The 23,136-nt window shown below is 49.5% G+C and overlaps 2 protein-coding genes across 5 annotated transcripts in view; both read right to left on the bottom strand.

Moving 5' to 3' along the window:
- Positions 1-709: 709 nt before the first annotated feature.
- CEBPE (CCAAT enhancer binding protein epsilon) lies at positions 710-2,888 on the bottom strand. The gene is made up of 2 exons (XM_019663041.1): positions 1,826-2,888; positions 710-1,239 (listed from the first exon to the last, which is right to left on the bottom strand). The coding sequence occupies exons 1-2, from the start codon at positions 2,333-2,335 to the stop codon at positions 904-906; spliced, it is 846 nt and encodes a 281-aa protein (XP_019518586.1). The 5' UTR covers positions 2,336-2,888; the 3' UTR covers positions 710-903.
- Positions 2,889-7,955: 5,067 nt separating this feature from the next.
- The window catches only part of SLC7A8 (solute carrier family 7 member 8), a 49,430-nt gene continuing 34,249 nt past the window's right edge, over positions 7,956-23,136 (bottom strand). For 2 of the 4 annotated variants that reach the window (XM_019663179.1, XM_019663178.1), the window contains 8 exons: positions 22,280-22,405; positions 20,613-20,766; positions 19,883-20,006; positions 18,310-18,413; positions 14,705-14,801; positions 12,881-13,030; positions 10,715-10,892; positions 7,956-10,183 (listed from right to left, as the gene is read on the bottom strand). In XM_019663179.1, the coding sequence (XP_019518724.1) occupies positions 10,017-10,183; positions 10,715-10,892; positions 12,881-13,030; positions 14,705-14,801; positions 18,310-18,413; positions 19,883-20,006; positions 20,613-20,766; positions 22,280-22,405 (1,100 nt within the window). In that variant the 3' untranslated portion in view covers positions 7,956-10,016. Of the gene's footprint in view, positions 10,184-10,714; positions 10,893-12,880; positions 13,031-14,704; positions 14,802-18,309; positions 18,414-19,882; positions 20,007-20,612; positions 20,767-22,279; positions 22,406-23,136 lie in introns of those variants that run through there. The other 2 variants (XM_019663180.1, XM_019663181.1) reach the window with 2 other exon arrangements.

The following is a 23,136-nucleotide window of genomic DNA, read 5'->3' as shown; positions in this document are numbered from 1 at the left end:
CACTGGCACAGGTGGGTGTCATCCTCCTCGTTATCAATTGTCTCATATGCAAACGGGCCTCAAGGCCTTTCCCAACTGATTCATCCCACAAGCACCCAGATCCTCATGCTTTAGGGCACCCAAACCCCAGGGGATAAGGGACAAAGATGAGAGTGGGTGGGAGGGAGCCATGGAGGCATGTCAGTCTGGTAGACTGAAGCTGTGGATCTGTAGAGAAGGGATCGAGGCTGGATCAAGAGCTAAGGGACCACAAATATGGCAGAGCCATCTGGAATTTTCCCCTGGTCACCTGGGACAAGACCTCCCAGACTGATACCTCAAGGTAAGAGAGAAGCTGGGGTAAACAGGCCTGGGCAGAAGGGACTGGGTGGTGCTGCATCTCCAGAGCTCTGTTAGGACAGTAACCAGAGGCTGCCCCAGGTCCTGTGTGCTTTCAGTGTCCAGAGGACAAAGTGGGTGGTGGTGGTGGTGGGGGGGCGGAGAAGAACAGAGTGACAGGCTCACAGCCTAGCCAGGTGATATCTTGGGGGGAGATCTGTGGGTAGCATGTCTGTTGAATATTTGGGAATACTCCCAAATATTCATTTGGGCATGGAATCAAGAGGTATGCAGACCTAGCCACATGTATGCCCTTGAAGTCCCCCACGCCACACAAGCAAACACACACACACACACACACACACACACAGAGTGCACAGCCCCAGCACTGAGTCATAGTGCAATTTTATTCAGCCACAGAATCATAATGCTGAGGCCTGCCCTCCTCCCTTGCCACCCGCCGCCTTTTGTCCATGGTCTATGTCTCAGGCTCGGCCTGTGAGGGGCTCTAGGACCCCAGCAGGGTTGGGAGCCCCAGGGTCAGGCTGGGCCGGGGAGTTGGTGCCCACAGTCTGCCGGCTGGGCTCAGCTGCAGCTGCCCACACCCTTGATGAGGTTGGCGGCCTCGGGAATCTGGCGGAAGAGGTTGCGAAGCGTGTCCAGCTCCTGGGTCAGCTGCTCCACACGGCTGCGGAGGCGCTCGTTCTCTGCCATGTACTCCAGCACCTTCTGCTGCGTCTCCAGGATGCGCCTCTTGGCCTTATCCCGACTCTTGCGCACTGCAATGTTGTTCCGCTCCCGCCTCAGACGGTACTCCAGGCTGTCTTTGTTCACTGCCTTCTTGCCCTTGTGCGAGGGGCCAGCTGGGGAGGGCGCCTTGAGAAGGGGGCTGCAGGGCGGTGCGGCAGCGGCCAAAGGGGCCTGGAGGGGAAGGTACAGAGAGTCAAGAGGCGAGGACTGGCCAGGAAGCAGAGCGGAGACAGGGCAGGAATGCCGAAGTGAGAGCACCCTTGGGCATCAAATGGGATCCAGAGCCAGCTCCTGGCTCCCGGTCAGAGCAGCCATTGCCCTGCCAGTTGCATGGGGTCCCTGCTCTGACCAAAACTCTCTTTTATGTTCCCATGCTCTCTGAGGACACTTCAGTCTATCTGCAGTCTCCTGTTCTTTGATCAGCAGGTATTTCCCCGTCTAGAAGCAGGAGGTAGAGAAACAAGAGGAAGGGGCTGGTGGGCAGCAGAGAAGCTGATAGGAGGCCTGAGGTCAGAGCAGGTCAGCCGTTCACAGGGACTGCAGGACACAGTAGTGTTCAGAGTGGGAGTGAATTCCCAGAGAAGCAAAGCAGGGTCATGGTTGGGTGGTGGGCACGGAGGGCTTTGGGGTGGGTCATTTTCATGGAGCAACACCAAACACAGACCCGTTAAGAGTTTAAGCAGGAAGCTCAGCGTTTCCCCCATCCACAGGGTCTCCAGCCCCTGGAAGGCAAGGAGGAGAATTGACCTACTCTTACCTTGAGGACGCGCAGGGGCTGGCTGGGTGCTGCCAGGGTCGGGGGCAAGTGCATGGCTGTCTGCCCACAGTGTGCCACTTGGTACTGCAGAGGATTGTAGCCGCTTCGGCCGGCCCCTCGGCTGCCCTCGGGCCCCCGAGGCTCCTCCTTCACAGCCACGGCTCTGGGGTCGTAGCTCCCTGGGCTGCTGTAGATGCCAGGTCCCAACGCTTTCCTGTCGGGGCCGAAGGTATGTGGAGGGTAGGCGAAGGACCGTGGGTCAGGCGGCAGGTAGTGGGGGAAGGCAGAGGTTCCGGGACCCTTGAGGCCTCGGGCCTCTGGTGCTGGCTTCACAGAGAAGAGGTCGGAGAGGAGCTGCTCCTCCCCAGATTCGATGTAGGCGGAGAGGTCGATGGAGGCCTCATGCTCACACATGTCCCCCAGCTCCCCAGGCCCAGCTCGGCCCCCTGAGAACTCGAGTGGCTGCTGGCCAACCCGGGGCTCACACTCGTAGTAGGTCCCGTGGGACATGGCCGGCCCGCCCCCTGGGCTCCCCGCCCCTGAGCCCTGCTCTTGGGGCACCCGTGGGATGCTTGGCCTGCCCTCTCTCTATCTCCCCCTGCCCTTGATCTGCCCTAGATCTGCCCTCTCGGTCTCCTCTGTCACCCACTCCTGCGTGGCCTCTCTCCTCCCTCCTCTGGTGTTTCCTTTTCCTTCCTCTGTAGTCAATGCCTCTTTTCTCTTCCGTTTTTTCCCCCTCTCTCCCTGGGGTGACTCAGGGAGGGGCAGGGCGCACCCTGGGGGAAGGATGCAGGCCTTAGAGAAATGGGGCCCCGGGCTATTTAGCAGTTGAGGCACTCTTTTGTCAGGGTCCAAGCCGGAGTTCTGCGCCTCCCAGGAGCTGATGCTTCTGGGAACGCCTCTCCAGTCCCTGTTGAGTCCAGGGGTTTCCAGAGTCCTTGCTGAGACCAACACCTCCCTCCGAGTGTCCGCCTCCCTCTGACTTCCAGAAAGTTCTGTGCAGAATGAAGTAGCAAGTCAGGATGCACGGAGAACACCCTCTACAGAGCTGACCCCCAGCCTGGGCTGAGCTCCTCCCTTGACACGCCTTCCTCTTGGTACCCCCAAGGGCTCCACCCACCCACAGGGGCAGTCAGTTCCTTTTGTAGCCCCACCTCCCAGGTCATCCTCCTGGGTGCTGGCCAGGGGGTGTTTAAGAGGTCTAGGAAGTAGTGATAGGTTCTGGGACCAAGCCATACATGGAGCATGTGTTGTGGCGTTAGAGCATGCTTATTTGCTAGATTTTTGCACAAGGTCTGTGCAATAGCCCAAACCCTCATATGTTGCCAGCCCTGGCTGGCTCTAGCAGCCTGGCACTGTCCCTGAGTGCCTGGCTTGGCTGAAGGCCCTGGTCAGGACTTGGGCTCTGTGCCCCAGGCCCAGGCAGGCTGCTGCCCCAGGAACTGACAATTGCACTTCTCCGGTGGCTCCAGTGCCTCCCTCTTCTAGCTGTGCTGTGCTGCCAGAGCCTCAGGCTGGCGCCCTGCCCTGCTCTGGTCCTGGGGCTCTGCCCAGTTTCCTGTGCCCTGGCCGCAGGGCTCAGGCACTCGCTATAGCTCAGTTTGCTGTCTTTCCTTCTTCATGGCCGTTCTCTGACCTCGATGTGTGTCTCTTGGGTCCACTTCCTCTTGTGAGGCTTGAGAAGCCTTGTCTTTTGTCATCACCTCTTCCTGGGGCTCTGTTTCAGGGTCTTCAGGAGAATCCCAGGATTTACTCTCTGTACTTTTGGTCTCATGCTGGGTCCCCTCTTCCTTCCCTTTTCTTTTTCTCTGGGAACTCCCCACTCCCTTCTGTCAGAGGCACTGGGCTGTGACCCTGCTTTTACTTGTCAAATTCCGTCTATCTAAAAAAGGGACTATATGTCCAGTGAAAAAGGACACATAGAAATATATCACAGGCGGGCCGGCCGAGTGGCGTGATGGTTAAGAACTGGCTTGGGATGCCAGAGGGCCCCGGTTCGGATCCCACATATGAGGGCCAGTGACACTGCCCTCCACAGCTAAGATGCTGAACAACAGCTCAACCTGGAGCTGGGCTGCCATGAGTCGCCGGCGACAGCATAGGCTGCAGCCCCTGTGGCAGTGGGTTGCCATGGGCTACCGTGTGTAGCCAGCAGCCAGCGTGAGTGGCCAGCAACCACTGTGAGCGGCCGTCCAGAAGCCGGCGACTGATCTGCCTCGCCTGGGAAGAGCGCAATGATGGTGCCAACTTGGGCCAGTGAAGTGATGTCCTCCACAACTAGACTGAAGAACAAAAGGACAGCAACTTGTCTGTTCCCCTCCCCCCAATTCCCCAGCATTGTTCCCATCACCCCAATTCCCCAATAAAAATCTTAAAAAAAAAAAAAGAAAATACTAAAAAAAAAGAAAAAAAAAGAAATATATCACAGGCTCTTTTGTCACTAGCAACTGCTGTGGGTGCCCTGTAGGGGGATAGAAGGTTTCATAAGGCTGGCACACCAAGCGCCAGGCCACAGTGGGGCAAATGTAGGGGGATATGTGTGGCATTGAACACTGAAAGAGAGTATGCAAATGTAGACAGGGCTGCCTACAAGTCAGGCAAGTTACCCCTCTAGTTAGTATCCTCTTCCTCCATCCCTCCTCACTTCCACACTACCCCAGAAGCTTTCGGTACAGGGTTTGAGGTGCTTTCTCTGAAAGCCCTGACTTGGCATGGGTAGAACTCCATGCATCCCAGAGACAGATCTCAGGTGGGGAGATTTCTTCTGCCTTCTCATTTCTAAGGACCCTGTGGTAAACAGGTACCACAGCTGTTACTTCAGTTTGGCAGCAGTGCCTCTGTTGACCACCAGGTGACAATATTGGTCCAAAATTCAGGACTTGAGGGGCTGCTGTGGTCAGGAATCAGGTGGACAACAGAGGGCAGCCTCCCACAGCCCTGGCACCCACAGCCCTGGCACCTACAAGCTAAGCGTCTGTAGGGAAGGAGGAAGAAGAAACATGGCTGGGATGAAGGGTTTCAGTGCAGTTACAGAGAGAGTGGGCAGGCTGAGAATACTGGGGCCAGGGCCTTGTCTTAGTGAGAAATTCTGTCCCTCCCCAACTTTGAAATACTGGTGGTGATGGTGAAAGGCTGGCATTTTCTGGTGTTATGCATTCTATCATTGAAATATACACTTTTCCATGCTGACAGTTTCCCTGTGAGTTAAGTTGGAAGGTAAGCAAGACAGATGGTATTTTTATTTTTACCTTATAATGAGGAAAACAAGGCTGAGAGGCTGAGGCCCAAGGTCACACAAGGATACAGCATTGATCTTGGGGGAAAGGACATTGGGCTAGTTCTTGAAACCCCCAGGCAAGAAGAGATAGGGAAAGGGGCAGCTGTGTGACTCTGAGAGCCTTCTTTGCTCTCTGTCAGCCATCCTGGGGGAGAGGGAGACTGCGTCAGTGGTGAGTGAAGCAGCGCTGGAGGAAGCAGGGAGGTGTGCAAATAGAGCTGGCAGGAAATGAGAAAATCAGACAGCTCCGGCCATGGGGAGATAAGTGATCTTAGTCCCTCACCTCCCAGGCTGGTGGCTGACATTGCTGGCACACTGATATCAGTGCTTCCCAGCAACCGAGGGGTTTGGCTGGGCAAGAGAAGCTCTGGATGTCTGGGCAGGGGAGGAGGGGTTGCTGGGTAGGAAGGGTGTTGGGGAGGGCAGTGCCAGTAAAGGGCTGGGGGATTCTTGGGTTCTGCATAGTTGCTCAGGAATAGAAAGAAAGCCTCCCAGATCAGCAGGATCTTGCCCCTGCAGTTGCTACCTGTTTGCATTAATTGAAGCAATGCATGTGTATTATCTTACTGACTTTGTCACTGGCCTCAGTTCAAAGGCCACCCCTTTCACCATGTCTTTCCAACAGGGAGGTGGCCGAGCATGGCCGTGTAGTGTCAGAGAGAACTGGGCTCAAATTCTGCCTTTGTCATCATCTCGGTGACCTTGGGCAAGTTACTTAATCTTACTTGTAAAATGGCAGTAGTTATGCCTACTTTGTCAGGTTGTTTAATTAAACTTTGAATAAGATAATATATGGAAAGCAATATTCGGTCTCTTTCTGTCCTTCCTCTGACCGCCTATTGTGATTTATCTGTGTCTCTTAAGCAGATACACTGTCTGCAGCCTCATCTGATGCCTCAAATTGACAAGTGTTTTCGAACACTTAGGTACCAGGCACTATGCAGGCTCTAGGGATCTGGCGGCTTCAGCCCCCGGGTCCATCTCGGGTCCAGCCGGAGTGCACAGTCAGTGATGCCATGAAGGCACATATCTGTGCCATGTGCATTCTTGCCTTCTTCCCCTGCAGACTATCTGCTCCTTGAGGGTAAGGTCAGATACATCTTTTGGACCTCTTTAGCTGTAGTGACCATATGCTTGAATTAAAATTAGGGACAGGTGGTTTGACATGTATGAATATTCTTATGGGGCAAATGAAACAAAATATTTGAAGTCTGTGCTAAGTTGAAAAATTCAGGCGTAAGTTTGCTTTTCCACAGCATATAGCAAAACCCCTGGACACAATGGTTATAAAAATATTTCTTGTGTGACTGTATTAATTAATGAATACTTAAGCAGCTATGATTTCAGTGACCTCCAAAAGGCTCCTGAACTCCCTAAGGTCTGAGCATCTGAGTTCCTAGCATTAATGGGACTGACAGGATTAAGACAGGGGAAAGGCCCAGGTTAAAAATAAATGCATGTTGCTCAGGCAGAGACCCACATTTGCCCATTTGACCAGGTTGAAAAAATCAGCAAGTGTCACCTTACAGAGAGAGAGCAGGCCCCCAGGGACAAGTGTCTCTATGGAGTGAGAGGGGATTGGAGAGGGCTGGACTTGCTGGAATGGGGTGACATGGAGGAGACCTCGTGCAGCCCAGGGAAAGGAAAAGTGTGCAATGGGGAAGAGGTGATCCCAAAGGGTGGCTGTGATGCTTAGAGAAGGGTCTCTTGCACGAGACTGGCCTCTGCCTAATTTTGCCCTCATGCTTTTGGGACAACCTTGGGCTGGGGGATTGAGGAACACTGAAATTAGGTTCCATGCTCTTCTTTCCTCCCCCCGCCGCAAAAGTGCTAAATTGGTTGACATGCCCAAGGACACACAGCTGTTTGGTGGCTGACCTGGGACTCAGAGCCAAGAGTCTGTGCCCCCGTAAATGGTGAACCTCCAACCTCAGTCTACGATAGAAGAATGTCAACCACAAAGCAGGAGTGTTGGAGCCAGCAGGACAGGGAGTAGAGGCATCTTGCCTGCTTGTGTCCTTACAGTGTCCCAGGTGGCGAAGGGTGATGTCTTAACACCCCTCAACCCCTGCCCTTTCTCCTGCCCATGTCTTTCAGCCATGCTGGCTCTGGAAAGAGGCTGTCCCAGGGTAGGCAGCCAGGAGGGCTGCCCACAAAGAAGGGACTCCAAGCAATGACAGGGTCTAATCCTGTCAACTTCCTCTAGCAATTAACCCAAAGCATCAGGAGGCCCTTGTCCCTACCTTAACCACTTCTTCATTTGTACTAGTGCAACAGTCCTCCTAGTCTTCGACCTAGAAATCTTCCTATTGTGCAGCTCTGTACAGCTAAGTGGACTCCACATCACTTCTCAGGCCCTCCCATCAAGTCCCTTGGGCCCAGCTGGGTCCTCTCCTAAGTTCCCACTCTGCGTCTCTCCACAGGCTCAGGCTGTCCCTTCCTTTCCCATTTGGCTCTGAAGACTTTGCTGACCACCAGGCCTTGGGGACCACCTCTGCCTTCGCCTCCCTCCACTCACTTGGTGCCTATGTTCCCATCTTGGGTAGTGAGTGATGAGGTTCTTCCCAGCCTGCTAGTCTGCAGGCTCTCAGCACAGGGCACACAGCAGGAATGTAATAACACTGTGACTTCACGGAAGCAATGAGAACAAGTTTTGGTTCAAAACAAGAGGTAGCTGTCTGAAAGTGCTGGCACTGGGTTGCTGGGACAGAGCGAGGGCTTTTAGGAATGCCATCCTGGAAGGAATCTGGCAACCAAAGATCTCCTGACAAGATAGGAAGTGCCTGGCGACTCTGTCTCAGAAGATCATTGAATTACCAATACCATCGACTTGATTTCCATTTTAAATTTTATTACATCAAAAGAAAAAAAACAAAACCCAAACCCTTCACAAAACAAATGAACCTTCTAAAACCTAAACCAACTGAAAGACAGAAGATTATTATCCAGGTATAACTAACTCCCTTCTCCCCAGAACAACCATACATTAAAAAACCCCAAAGAAATAGAAATGCCAGCTTCAAAAATATTTATCCAAAAAGGCATCCACTTTACAAAACAAACAAACAAACAAACAAACAAACAAACAAACAAACAAACAAACAACCCACAACAATTGAAGGGGGGAAATGAGGTTGGAGGAATGAGAAGGGGGAAAAAGAGGATGGTCCCCTAACCCTCCAGGGGCCAGCTCCAGCTCCCCTGGAGTCCACTTTGAAGGGGCCACAACTCAGACCAAACCTGGCAACTCACCAAAACAGGGTCAGGCGGGCTGGGCTGGAAGCTGGGAGATCTGAGCAGGTCAGGAGGGCTCCCACGGTATTCCAGTTTAAGCAGATGGGCTGGGGAGTTTGGGGAATGGAGGAACTCCTGCTTTGGGATAAAAGGATCCTAGTCCTTAGCACAACAGGGATGGTGGAGAAGGCTCAAGCCCCAGGGCAAACACTGCCTCCTTCCTTGGAGCACAGGGAAAGGCAGTGTCTGCCAGAGTCCATAAACCATGGACAACAGCAGGCTTTTCCAAGGGGCTTCAAAGTGGGCGCCTTCTGTCACTGCCCTCTCACCCTGCCCTGGAGTATGTCCAAAGACAGGACAGAGGTGGAACCCGAAAAGAGGGAGAAGTTATATGAGTTGGGGGAGAAGGGAGAAATTGGCCTTCAGAAGAGACTTTCTCCCCAGTCTCCAAGGTTATGGGATGGGTACTTCTGGGGAGATGGGAAAGCACCCTTCCTCCTGGAAAAGCTTTTCATACCAAGTCTGCCCTGAAGGTTAGAAATAAGGGAGTATTTTTAGGTTCAGTTCTTGGATGGGAGGTGACTTAAGGCTGATTTGGCTCGGGTTTCAGGCCTGAAGGGCTTGGGGAGCCTTCACACCCAGTTCCAGGTCCTGGAGCCAAGGTCCAGGGAGGAGGAAAAGGGCATGATGGGGGCACAGGCAGTGCTGGCTGCGTGGGGGTGTGTTGGGAGCATAGCTGCAGGGTGACAGGGTGACTGCTCCTTCCCATGGGGGTGGGGAGGGAGAAGAAGCTGAGCTGCTTTGTCATCAGGAGAGACCTTTCTGGTTTCAGGAAGCTTTGGCACCCAGTTGGGGGCAGGATGCAGGGGGCAGGGGCAGGGCGTTTCTGCAATCTGAGCCTTTCCCAATGCTATTTCTCAGGCTGGCTGGGGGTCAGGGGAGGGGCAGTTATTTTGCTTTGTTGGTCCTTAGCTCAGTGGGGGTGGCGTCCTGACAGGAATCTAACTCTGGACAGGGAGCCCATGCTGGGGTGGTGGAGGCACAGCGTGGAGGGGTTTGGAAGAGGGAAGAGGAAAGCATTGCTTCTGATTTTTGGGTCCCCAGTGAAGGGAGGGGATACGGGTCTCTCCAGCTGACCTTTAATGATGACAGATTTGCTTGAATCTGCCCCTCCTCAAATGGCTCACTCTTGCTTGTTGCTGCCACTTCTCTAGGAGCTGAAGCCTCCCTTGGGCTCAGGAATGGGGAAGGAAGGCAGTACTGAACTCATGTTCCTGAGGAGGCAATAAGGGTGTGGGCCCAGAAGGGAGGGCCCTATAGGGCACTCCTGCAGCTCCACTCTCCTCTAGCAGCTCAGAGCATAGGGCAGCCCTGGCTTTGGACACAGTTCCTGCAGGTGAAGTTCTAGTTCTTTGGGTACAAATATTAGAGTTTTTGTTTATAGTTTCTCACCACTCACTCCCAGTTCCTGTCACTGCTTGACAGAAGCAGAGTGTGTGTGTGTGTGTGTGTGTGTGTGTGTGTGTGTGNGTGTGTGTGTGTGTGTGTGTGTGTGTGTGTGTGTGTGCGCGTGTGTGTGTGTGTGTGTGTGTGTGGGTGTGTTTGGGGGGACCCAGGCAGGGAAGGAGAGCAGAAAGGGGGTGAAGGAGGGAGGAGGCAGCTGAGAGGGGATGGTGGTCCTCAGGGCTGGGACTGTTCCACTGAGTCCTTGTCCTTGGAGGCAATGGGTTGGTTGATAGGCTGCTGCTGCTCCTCTATGTCCTCATTTATCATCTCTGTCTCCGAGCTCTCCCCCATCTCAGGGTACACAACCACACACATCTTCTGGCTCACCAGGGTCAGCAACTCTGTGAAAGAAGGTCACACAGGAACCAGGTCAGTGCCGAGTGTCCCACCAGCCTGGTTGCTCATGCCCTTCCCCATTCTCCGGCCCCCGGTTTTGCCTCAGCAGAGCCACCAGTGCCTTCGGGAGATACCCTCTCCAGGAGATTCTACCTCACCTGCCTCCTGTGTCTGTGGGAAACCTGTTTGCCTGCTGCCCCTTGCTCATCAAGGCTCCAGTTTTTCACTGTGCCCACGCTCACTGACCACCACTTCCAGGGTCTTCACTAGTCTCTACCCAGCCCAGGGCAGCTCCTGCAGGATAGCTATCAAGTTGCCTATTCCTACAGGTCTAAAGTCTGTGTGAAAACGTTAGCTGTTCTCTCCTCTGAGGTCTCTGGGAAGGTACCTGTCCTTTCCTAACCCCCAACTCCTTCCCCAGAGCTCTGGGACCCAGCCTAAGCCTCCTGATTCTGGTGGGGATCCCCTGCCAGGCCATGACCACTCTATCCCAGACCAGGAGGCCCTCTAGCCACCCAGAACCTTCAACAACTCACTGATGAAGTCATTGAGACACTTGGGCTTGTGTTGCCAGTAAACACCCAGGAAATAGACGGGCACTCCCGTCAGCATGATGGCCAGGCCGATGCCACACACCACAGGCTCCGACCACAGGCTAAAGATCAGCAGGAAGGCCCAAAACAGCAAGTAGATGATGGGAAACAGCAGGTTGATCTGTAGAGAAGAGGTGCTGTTAGCTGTGTGGACCCCGTGGCCCCAGGATCAGGGCACCCTCCCTCTTCTTCACCCTCAGGGAGCATCTCTGAGTGCAAAGGCTGGGCTTTACTCAGTTCTGTGGCTGTCACACACTGAGCTCTGATAGGGCCAAGTGCTGCGTCAATGACTGTTGGTGAACATAGGCAGTGGGACAAGAAGAAGGGGTGACCAAGGGAGGCAACGATGCTCATTGCCCATCTCCTGCCTCCTAGGTGGGATCAAACAAGGCCTTGTCATCCACGCCATGTGCCTGTGGCAGCCAGAGCAGCCCGTGGGGACTGGTAAGCTTGCTGGTACATTGGTATATGCTTGCTAGATCCTAGGTTGAAGGATGGGTGGAGAAATGAGGGGCAAGAAGGAAACAACCTGGGTCAGTCAGTTCCCTATCCCTTGCGCACTTCTAAGCAAGGCCCTCATCTAGGCACCTGGCAAATGGCCATTCCTCCCACCAGGATCAGTCCCAATTTGTCTCTCTCAAGCAATTTGAGGAGATAAATCTGCCAAGACCTGAGAAATCAAGAAACCTAGCAAATATAAGGCAGTCTGAGGCCTTGACTTTATTCAGAAAGAAGCATCTCTCTCTGGGGTTCATTCCTTTTTGTTGACCACAGGTGGGAGTTACCAGTAGCGTCCTCATCAAGCCTCTAGATTCAGCTGCCTTTCTCCTCTTTGTCCTCTCCTCTCAGAGAGTATGCATGTGGTGGGGAGATGGGCTTCTTCTACCTCCTCTTCCCTCTGGCAGGCATTCTAAGAGTGGTAGGAAAGTGGCAGTGGAAAACAGAGATTTGGAGAGCCCTCGATTCCTCAGCTGGAAGAATCTTCTAGAAGCATCTAGTCTCCCTCTGTTTCCAGAATAGAATTGTTCAAATAATTCAGAGCTACACTCTATTCTTTTAATTTGCAGGAAAATACCATATTTTGCCATGCATAATGCGCACTTTTTTGCCTAAATTTGTGAGGGGAAAAATAAAGATGTGCATTATACATGGGTAGTACTAACTCTGTATCTATATAAATGTTTTTAATTCATTTATTTATGCTTATGAGTTAAAGTGTAACTCTAGAAATCAATAACATAAAATTTCTTGTACCTTGTATCTGTTCTTGTGTTTTGTAATTGTTTGTTACATAAAATTTCTTGTACCATAATGTTAAAATAAATACTAAAATTCTTTTATAATACAAAAAACAAGTACCTAAATGTAAACAAGTAAAAATTTAAATTAAAAAATTAAAATGAAAGATTTTTTTCCCTGAAAGTTTGGGCCAAAAATGTGGGTGCGTATTATACACAGGAACGCATTACACATGGCAAAATACGGGTAGCACTCTTGCATATTTTGTTCTGAGCAATCCCATCATTTCCATCACAAAGTTATTTCTTGCAGCAATCAGTAGGTTCAGTGGGTACCCTGCTATGCGTAGGGCCACAGTAATTTAAAAAGGGAGGGTCATAGATGGCTGGAGTGGACTGGGAAACTTCAAAGAAGAGGAGGTGCTTGAAGCTTATGGAAGAAATGTTTAGAATAGGCAGATGGGAGGAGGAAACTCATTCTGGGATAGAAACATAGCACGAGTGGACCCAGCTATCTGGAGGGACAAGGAAGAGACTGGCGAGACTAAAGGGGCCAGGGAAATGTTGGAGACAAAAGGAAGCCTTGAATAATCAGCTGGAGTTTACTGATGTGATGTGTAAAAGAATGATGTGATGAAAGTATCATTTAATCTAACATCTCTCCAGGTGCAATTTGCTCTGGTCCTATCCCAGCAGAGAATGAAAATAAATGGCTGCCGCATTCATATATAGCCCTTGCTTCCCAAATGATCTGATACCACCATAGAGATGATCTGTGGTCAGCAGCTGAGAAAAAGGTGATTGAAAAATCTGAGCTGCAGCTAGAACCAGTAGAGAAGAGGGAGGGGACTCCATGGGGAGGTTCTCGCACCTTGATGGGGCGGGGGATGTCAGGCTTCTTCCAGCGAAGAACTATCTGTCCAGCAATTGTGACCCCATAGAAGAGGTAGTTGATGAAGCCCACGTAGTTGATGAGTGTGTATATGTCGCTGGTGACCAGCATCAGCAGGGTGGAGATGCACTGGGGGGTGGAGGTGAGGAGAAGCACATCAGTGATCAGAAGGGTATTTGGAGACTGGAGCTGTTTCCAGGTCAAGGACTGTGCCCCTGTCTCAGGAAAATGGTGCCATTTCATAAAGGATGTCTCAAAATGGAGACTTTACAACCTCCCTCTAGAAACCCAGGCCATTGCTAACACAGTCATTGCCAGGAAGTTCTTTCTGATTGCAGGGGTGATAATCAAAATATTTAATCACTAGTGTGGCATAGGCACTAACTCTTCAGAAAAGATTTTGGCCTTAAATAACTGGACTGGCCATACTGGTGACATCTGGCTCTATGTCCGCTCTAGTCTCATTTATATTTCTCCCTTGGTTGTAGCTCAAATTAATTTCATTTTTTTATCCCTTAGGGAAGATTGTTAACTTCAGATTAAGGCTTTATCTTGCCTTCATCCTCTTCTCTTGTCTGAGTCATCTAATTTATTTTTCTTCCTTCCTTTCCTTTTTTTTAAAAAAAAATATTGTAAATAATTATAGCATGTACTAGGTGCCAGGACCTAGGACCTATTCTTCACATTCTACAAATATTAACTCATTTAACCCTCATAACATCCCTGTGAAGTTTTCTTGATAAAGCCCACTTTCCAACTTCAAAATCATCTCAGTGGTTTTCACAGAACCATGTTCTTTTTCTTCTGCTCATTCGTTAAGGCCAATAGAAGGTTCTGTTTTCCTGTGAGATCTGATGGTAAAAATAATCAAGAAGATTTTAACTGATGAAAAAGCTAGATTCTTAGAGTATTTGCCTTGTAGTCATAGTGCTGCACCAATGACTCAAACTGAAAAAAGTTCGTGGGCTGTTGGAAGTATTGAGTTTTCTCAACTTTCACAACTAAGCAATCACGATGACCTTCATCCTGCATCTGAACACTCTGAAATTCCCCCTAATGTTGTACAACAAATGCCCTTGACTTCTGAGAGCTCTACTATCCTGGTCTAACTGCTTCTCCAGAGGACCAAAGTCATTTTCAATGTTTTATTCAGGATCCAAAAGGAAAAAAAATAACTTAAAAGACTTAATAGGGACAAATCTTTGTTCCTTTTTGCTCTCTGAAAACAATTCTACTCTGGAGTTATTTTACACCTGTGTTTTCCCCATCCCATTTCCTTTCCTCCATTTTCAGTGTACTGGTCTTCTTTTATGATTTTTCTTATTTGGTGTACTCTTAACACTGAATTTGTTTTAGTGATGTTCCCAAGAGACTAGCAGAGCCTCCTTGGGACAAGAAGATCAATGGGGAGAGGACGGGGTGTGTCAGGACTGGCTGGGAGCAGAGGCCCAAAGCTGCAATCCTGTGGGCAACAGGTGCATAAGACAGCCAAGAAAGGAGAGGTTTCTTTGTGAGGTTATAGAGTCTTGAGGAAGTCACTTCAGTCTGATCCAAAAGCATGGGAGGATGGAAATGACCTGACCTGAGAGCCTTGAGGTCTTTCAGGACTCATATCTCTTGTTATATCTCTTTATATTAGTAAAGCCTATGTATATACCATTAGCCAGATTATCTAGGACCTGGTGAAACCTAGTTGCAGACCAGAAGGGCGACAGGGGTATGTGTGGGAAGTGTGAACTCCCAGCTCAGAGAAAGCACAAGATGGAGGGTATGCATAGGACTGGCAGAAGGAGGGGCCCTTACTGTGAAGAGCAAGGCTGGGATGGGGGTGCAGCGCTTCACATGGATCATGGCCAACACGCTGGGAAGGTGGCCCTCCCTGGCTCCAGCAAAGAACAGCCTGGCGGAGAGAAAAGCAGGTCAGCCTATGATGGCCCATGGACCACCCAAAGAAGTTCCCTCCCCAGCCGGGGCTCCCTCATCCATGCCCTCCTTCTACCACACAGGAGCATCGCCCCTCCAGCCAGGTGCTTGCCTTCTCATGCACACCTTCCAGCCCACTAATCACAGGACCCACAACCACAAATGCAGGTACAGGCGAAATAGAGGCAGCCAGTGGATAAGTGGATGGATCCTGGGTGCATGGAGACCCTGAGTGTGGCCTGGGTGGCTTGGGGTTACTGATGATTGTGCTGTCACTGTGTGGGTCTCTCTTAATGCCTGGAGTGCTGCTGCAGAAGCAGCCTCTTTCCTTTGCCTAAGGCCTTAATCTCTTTTTAAAAAAATGTGCCTTCTCCGTCCTCAAAGGATACACAGGGACTGAACTGTACAAGGAAAGTCTTAAAAGCATTCATATCCTAGTCAGAAAGTAGTTACCTCTGGGGGGTGGGGAATGCATGGCAGACCAGAAAGGGACACGTGGAAATTTGGAGGATATGTGGAAATGTCCTGTATGTCCTTGTGGGTGGTGGTTACATGCCTGTCTACAATGATTGAAAACTCATCAATCTGAACATTTATGATGTGTATTTTTTGTATGTAAATTATACCTAAGGGAGCATTTGAGATCTTGCTCCCCAGCATATGTCATCAGTTTGGCCCAAATAAACTCTTATAAAATTTTTTTTTTAATTATACCCCAAAACTTATATCTTTAAGTTACGTATTTTATTCCCTAAAAGCCATCCTATGGAATAGAGAGTTAGTGAAAGGTATATATACAAGGATATTTTGATGATAAAAAAGATTGTAAATATCCTAAATGCCTAAAGTAGGAAATTGATTACATAAAGAATGGTATATCTATAAGATGGAATATTATGCAGTCATAATGATGGTCTAGGAAAAAAAACTGATTGCTTGAGAACATGTTCACAATACAATGGTAAATGAAAAAAACAAGATAGAAAACTGTATTGATTTCATACAATATGTTCCAATTAATTTAAAAATTATTTACAGTGCATATAAAAACATATATTAAAATACCAACTGATTATTTCTGGGTGATAGGATTATGAGTAATTTAAATTTTCTTCCTTAGACATTAAGAAAAAAATTTCAATATTCCAAAATAGACAGGAAATTTGCAATCAGAATAAAAATTATTTTTTAATTTTAAAAATATTAAACTTTTCATTTTGAGATACTTGTAGGTTCAGATGCAGTTGTAAGAAATAATATCGGGCGATCCTATGTATCCTTTACCCAATTTCTCCCATTGGTAACATATTGCAAAACTATCATACAATATTATGACCAGGATATTGATGTTTAAGAGTTATTTTTAAAAAGAGAAAATTTAACATAAAAAGCAGGTGTTCTTCCCCTTTCCTCTCCCAAGAGAAGAGAGAATAATATAAACTGTTAGGAGTCATTTGCATGTTAGTGTGAATTAGATCATTTTTAATTTTTTCTAGGACTTTGTAGGGAAAGGAGCACCTAAGGGTTGAAAGGAAGGGGATGGTGTGATCGGGACAGAAAGGCACAGAACCAACATGCTGAATGTTCTGAAGAGAACTGTCATTTGTAATTTGTGTAAGGAGGAGAGTGGAGCTAACAGCTGCAGCTCATCCAAAGTGTGGGAGTCAATTATGGCCCCAAGTACTCATATGCATCACCATCAGTTGCCATCATCAAATAACTAGGCCAGTGTCACTAGTTTCATGCAGCCACATGGCATCACCCCTCTATAGTGCAACCTCATGCAGCCAACGGAGCCCCAGGGTCCCGCATTCACATAGCCAGGGTCCTGCATTCACATCCCTCCTCCACATGCAGCCGGGGCCAAGTGGAATTGTCCAGGTCTAACAGCATTAGCAAGTGTCAAGTTCACAAGAGACAATCCTTGCCCAGCTAGCTGACAACGGAGGAGACAACGACAGTAAGCATGACACACACCCACACACACTCGTACTCCTTAGGAAGGGTCATCCTCTCCATATCCCCAAACACTTAAGAGTGAGAGAGAGAAAGAGAGAAGGAGGGGAGGAGTAGGAAGGAAGGAAGGAAGGTAGGAAGGAAGGAAGGAAGGAAGGAAGGAAGGAAGAAAGGAAGGAAGGAAGGAAGGAAGGAAGGAAGGAACCGGAAGATGAACAGAGGAGGCCTGGTGGGTGAGCCGTGCCTCGGAGTCAGAGGCTGAGTACCCCGGGCCGCATCTCCTGCATGCACACACAGCTACCACATGCGTGCAGACCGCTACTTGGCCTGCCTGAGGGACAAACCCCACTCTAAAGTGACTGTAGCCAGTCACTCTCCTCCAATAGATCCCAGAGAGCCTCATGGGTCACTGCTCTTCCACCGCTCGCCCTCGGCTGGGGCCTCCAGGTGGTCACTGCTCCTGTGTAACACGCACACGAGGTTTCTATGGATGAATGTTATAGGGTCCTAGGGAACAAGGGACACCCACACTCCCTCTTTTCTGCCCTGGGTCCTGAAAACATAGCACTCCTTTGTCATTTCATGGGAACTCCTCTCTGATGTTATGGGTGGCTTTGGAAGCAGCTGAACTCAGGGACTTACTCCTTTTGTTGTATCTTTTGAGTAGGACTGTGGCCTGGGTGCAGAGGGGCTTTAAGAACCCTGGGAGGACCCTTTGAACCATACCAGTGTCTGTTGGCCTCAATAGACCATTCTGGAGATAGCAAGAAGGAGCGCCAAGGAGGTTGGATTCCTGGATGTGTGCAGGCAGGAGCCGGGGCTCCTAGGCCCACTCAAGCTTCTGGCTTCCCTGAGAGTTTTAGGGTGGGGGACATGGCTTTGGACAAATGCTTTCCTTCCTCTCTTCCCCAGCCCTCTCACTTCACACACTCCAGCTGAGTCTTATGGGTCGCCACATGAAGGCCTCCCGCAGCTGCCTGTTTGTTGAGCAGAGAGGAGCCTGCACCCACAGGGTGCTCAGAGATGATCCCATCCCACCTGCAGCCTGGTCCCAGAACTTTCCTGGGAGGCCAGCCTAGAGGCCCCAGGCACAGATCCCTCCTGATCCCTTTCAAAGTGGGGTTCCTTTCTAGCCAGCATAACCTGTTTCGAGGCGAGTGGGAAGTGGGCTCTGGGGCTACAGCCGAGACAGTCCTGCTGCCAGCCAACCATAGCGCCTGAGCTGGGACTGCGTCAGGCAGCCTGGGGCCTTCTCAGCTCCCCGGCACCTATCCAAATGGGGTTGGGATGGGGCTTTTCACCACTACATGTAAAGCCACACACATCGTAGATAACCATGTGAGCAGCAAACACCCCTCTGCATCCATACTGGTACACGCATGCCCTCATGTGAGCAATCACCCTCTGCAAGGTCACCACCCAGGTACCCACACAGACCCCCGCTGACGGAGACAAGCCCCCCACACATACACAGAGCAATATGCACAGCAGAGTGGCCAAGACTCGGAAAGGGCCTGGACAGCACTCACCGGGAGGAGGTAAAGAGAGACCCATTGACTCCTCCAAATGTGGACAGGGCAACGGAAATAGGCATGATCCAGGCCATGACCCCAAGGAGCTTCTCTCCAAAAGTCTGTGAGGGAAAACAAGGGGTGAGCAGAAAAGGAGAGGTTACAACCCCGCACCTGTGGGTCACTGCTGGGAATGCTCCCTCCCAGGCCCAACTTGTTGAGTCTGTAGCTAAGCTCCTGAGAGGAGGGATGCCATCTGTGCCCTGACCCTCTTCCCACACCACAATTTCCCATAGTGACCACTATACAGCTGGGAGTCAATAAGTGTCTTGAGCTAACTGAAGGAGGCAGTGTCTGGTAATAATACTATCATAATACTAGTACTGCTAATAGTGAACTAACATTTGTTATCCTTGATTTATGGATGAAGAAACTGAGGCACAAAGCAATTCAGTAGCTTGCCTAAGATCACACACCCAGGAAGTGGCGGGGCAAGGACTGGAAACCAGCTCTGTGAGCCTAGACCTCACTACATTGTATGCTAGTGAGTCAGGCAGGTTGGGACTCTAAGCTCAGCCCAACATTTAGGAGCTGCGAGACCTTGAGCAAGGTTCTTAATTTTTGAGCCTTGCTTTTCCTATCTGTAAAATAGAGATGAATTCTAATTTATAGGGTGAGAATTTGTAAATTCATAGCAACAAATGATATTGTAGGGGGAAATGATAAGAGGCTACTACACAAGTTGAGGAAGCAAAAGCAGTGAAGCTATAGACTAGTCTTCATGTATTGAAATAATATAAAATGTTAAAGGACCAGCTTGTCTATATTCTCTGAGCCAAGTACACACTTGATTTATGGCATATTATAGGGAAGGGGTTGTTTAGAATTGCTGTCCTGCTGGGGAAGGCTAGTTAGTGGTCATGGAGCAGACTGTCCCTCCAGTATACTGGAGGGCCTCTTTCTTTAGTCTTAAGATAAGACAAGTGATGAAATTGTTTGGCAGAGTGTAGTTGTGGCCCAGGTGAAGCCAGGTGAGGGAATAGCATGGCTCTCAGGTCTTTCCCAGATGTCAAGGACCCCAATGCCTCGGACCAGCATGATGTCTTTCCCCAAAGGGCACAACCCACTCCTACTTTTGAATCGTTTACTGGCACATGCTTTTCCATGATGAGGGAATGAGTCAGATTGCACGATTTCCAAAGGAGGAAATGGAGACAGAGAGAAATGGTGCGTCTTGTGCTAATTATGTCTTTCTGGGGAGGCGCCTGTCTCCTTTATACAATCATCCTATTTAAAGTGCCCTAGTTCAGGAATTGGCAAACTTGTTCTGTAAAGGGTCAAAAAGTAAATATTTCGGTTTTATGGGCCATACAGTCTCAGTGGCAACTACTCAGCTCTGCCATTGTGACTGTTCCAGGTACAGTGTGGCTGTCAGTTTGCTCCTGGGCGCTTGAAGATATGATTTCTGCCCTAAGGACTTGGGATGACTTCCAATTCCACAAGTCCATGGATCAGGGCAAAGTGAGGGGGCTAAGCAGGCAAGACTATGTCAACATTCCTGGCTTGAGGGACTGCAAGTTTGATATCTTACCACAGCGACTGCGTTTGATGCCAGCAGCTCCTGGGGGGACATTGCAGTGACATAAGCGACATTGGCAAAGACATACACAAATGTGACCAGTGGGATGGAGATGAAGATGGCTCTGGGAAGGTTCCTGTAGAGGGAGAGGAGGTGAGATGGGGAAGGCCTGGCACCTGGGACCACCTGCCTCGTCATGGGGTCCGGGGAGTGCCTTCTGTCTTTCTGCCTGAAGCTGACTTTGCAGCCTTCTGTGATGCTCCCTCTCCCTGGAGCGGCATTGGTGGTAGATTTTGTCTCAATATGGGCAGGATAATTTAAAGGAAATGCAACAGCATAGGTTGGAAATTATGCTCCACACCTGTTGCTGTCTTCCTGACCAGAATGTTCACAATGCACCCCTTCCCCTGCCTCAAGACACAAAGACCTGCCTGTCCCGAAACAGGTGAGTAAGGTGCTTAGAAACCTCTCAGGGCACATTTTATTCTCTAAGGCAATGGTGTTATCTTAGAACCGTTTTCAGCTTTTAACCTGCTCTGGGACAGTCTCTGGGTCATTTTTCTTCTCCTGACAGGGTGGATAGCAAATGGTTAAGTTCCTGGGAAACGAACTACTTCTTCAGGCTAGATCCAGTCGTTGTCAGAATGGGGGCTGGGAGGAGGAGAACTGGGCTCCCTCTTTCCAGTAGCAGGTGCCTTGGTCTTTCTAGGGAGTGAGGAAGAGCTGGGCTATTTCAACTCACTTGTAGGGGTCAACAAGTTCCTCAGTCACGTAATTAAGAAAGTTCCAGCCTCCGTAGGCAAAGGAGCCTTGAAGGAAAGCCAGGGCAATGAGGCCGATGCTGGGTTCCTGGAAATTCTCAAATGCATTCTTTGGCTCCAGCCAGAAGTATTCTCCTGTGGACACAAGGGGCAAAGGGGCAGGAGGCTGCTCAGAGAGACAAGTCAGAGGCCTGGCTGGTCCCGTCTCTGCACCTCACTGTGGTGATGATCCACCTCTTTGTTTATCTCCAGTGAATCCCATGTACTGGAGAAGTGGAACCAAAAGGAGCAGGGAAATACGGGTCCAGGACCTCCCAGGACCTGGTAAGCACGAGTCCAATGGGGCTCAAGTTCAAAGCACAGTTCTGAATGTTCTTTTTTTAAAAGGCAAAGTTACTTGGAAGGAAAGGCCAGGGGAAGGTCACTGGGGAGGGGAGGGGAACTAGGTGGGTAAATTGGAACTGGCTTGCTGGGATTTGGAGATACAAGATTAGAGCCCTTCCCTGATATTTAAGTTTGTACATTTTCATGAAGAAAGCATCAGGAACAACAAACACTCAAATGTAAGCTTCCATAATGCTATATTAGTTCAGGCTTGTTCTGCTTTCTTTGTTAATCTCCTCCAATCTCTTTCTAAGGTGTGTGTTTGGTCTCCCTTTTCATGGTACAGATTCCCTGAGGACAGGGGTCCTTCAACAAACAGCTTTTAGACTGCCTTCCCAGCCCTTAGCACAGTGTCCTACACACAGAGGGCCCTCAAGAAATGATGCTGACTGAGGTTATAATGAGACACAGAGCAACTGCCCATATTTATTCATCTGTAATTCGGCATCAGGACAATAAATAAGGAGATTAGAGTGGGCAGGAGAAAGCATTGGGACCAGGTTAGGAGGGACTCACTAATTTTGAAAAAATAGCATAGTGATTTCCTTAAGTCTAATTCCTGAAAACAATATAACCTGCTAAAGAATTTAATCCAGCTGATTAAAGTAGTCATGGACATTTTATATAGCAGAACCTTAATTATGTTTCCTGGAGTCAAAATCCAGGCACCCCACACTGCTTTCAGGGCTTGTGGGCAGGTGGGAGGTCTCCTGCTTGTCATCTGACTTTCTCTCCAAGAGGCAGTGACATTGGGCAGAGCCTCATGGTGCTATGGGTCCCATGGAAACTAAATACAGACTCGGGCTTGGAAAGGACCAAATCCAGTGGGGAATGTTGGCAGGAGCCCCAGGAATGCAGAACTTTCTCTTGTTGAGGTTGTGAGTAATTTTAAAACATAAAATCTCTTCCTCCACCCCCCCACCCCCACCCCCTACCCCATTTTAAGACATGGACAAGAAACAATATAAGATGCAAGGAGCTTCCACGGGGTTGGGGCAAGAGGGCAATAGGAGTCCAGAGATCTGGGGTCTTCAGAGCCATGAGATCAGCATGGGAGGATTAAATCTGCTGATGGGCAAGACATGCCCTACTTCCTGGGAAGATGGTTTCTCTTCCCCTTTGTCAAACAAGTGAGGAAGAAAAGTCATATAAGGCCAGAGTTGGGAAATCTCAGGGAGTGTACACATCCCAAGAGAGTGCGAGGGGGTGCGTACAAGCAAGGGTGGAAAGTTGGGCAGGGCCCTGTGGTTCCAACGATACTCACCTTTGCAGATCTGTACAATCCCCATGATGATGATCAGGGCCAGGGCTAGGAGCTTCCCCGCTGTGAAAATGTCTTGAACCCGAGTGGCCCACCGCACACTGGAACAGTTGACCCATGTGAGGAGCACTGAAATGACAGACCCCCCAACATGCCCTTAGGGGCCACAATAAGGCTGCAGAACGCCCTCTGCACAGAAGCAGAAATGCTCCTTGTTCCTGATGATGGGATTGTAGCAGATGAGCCAACTATCCCGCATGCTCAGCTCCAGTGTACAGAAACTTTGGCTAGGTTAATGGGCTTCAAATGGGGATTACGTGCTACAAATTAGAGCTTGGTCAGAACATGCCCTACCCAGGGCTGGAAGCCAGAAGTAGGCATGGACTGGCATTGTGTGTATAGGAGAAATCAGCAGCTGGTCAGGGCACTAGTGTGATTTTTGTTTTCAAGTTATTGTATGTTCTAGATGTCATCTTCCTGAGTGTGGTTTTGGGGCAACAGAGGTTTAGGGGAATCTTTTGTTACTTAGGTTTGTCAAGGTACTATATAGAGTAAAAATCACTTTTCTAAGTGTACAATTTGATGAGATTTGACAAATGCATTTAGTTGTTTAATCACTACCACACTCTCTAGAAATGTTAGAACATTTCTAACACTCCAAAAAGTTCTCTTGTACGTTGTGTTTCTTTGACATGAGTCCCCTTCCCCTACTTCGGGCAACCACTAATTTGATTTCTGTCCCTATAGTGTTGCCTTTTCCAGAATGTCACATAAATGGAATTATACAACATGCATCCTTTGGGTCTGGCTCCTTTCCCTTAACACGATACTTTGAGATCCGTTCATGCTGCTGCATATAT

This window comes from Hipposideros armiger, unplaced genomic scaffold (genome assembly GCF_001890085.2).
Source record: "Hipposideros armiger isolate ML-2016 unplaced genomic scaffold, ASM189008v1 scaffold_385, whole genome shotgun sequence".
Taxonomy (NCBI): domain Eukaryota; kingdom Metazoa; phylum Chordata; class Mammalia; order Chiroptera; family Hipposideridae; genus Hipposideros; species Hipposideros armiger.
This window is presented reverse-complemented; position numbering and strand designations above follow the sequence as displayed.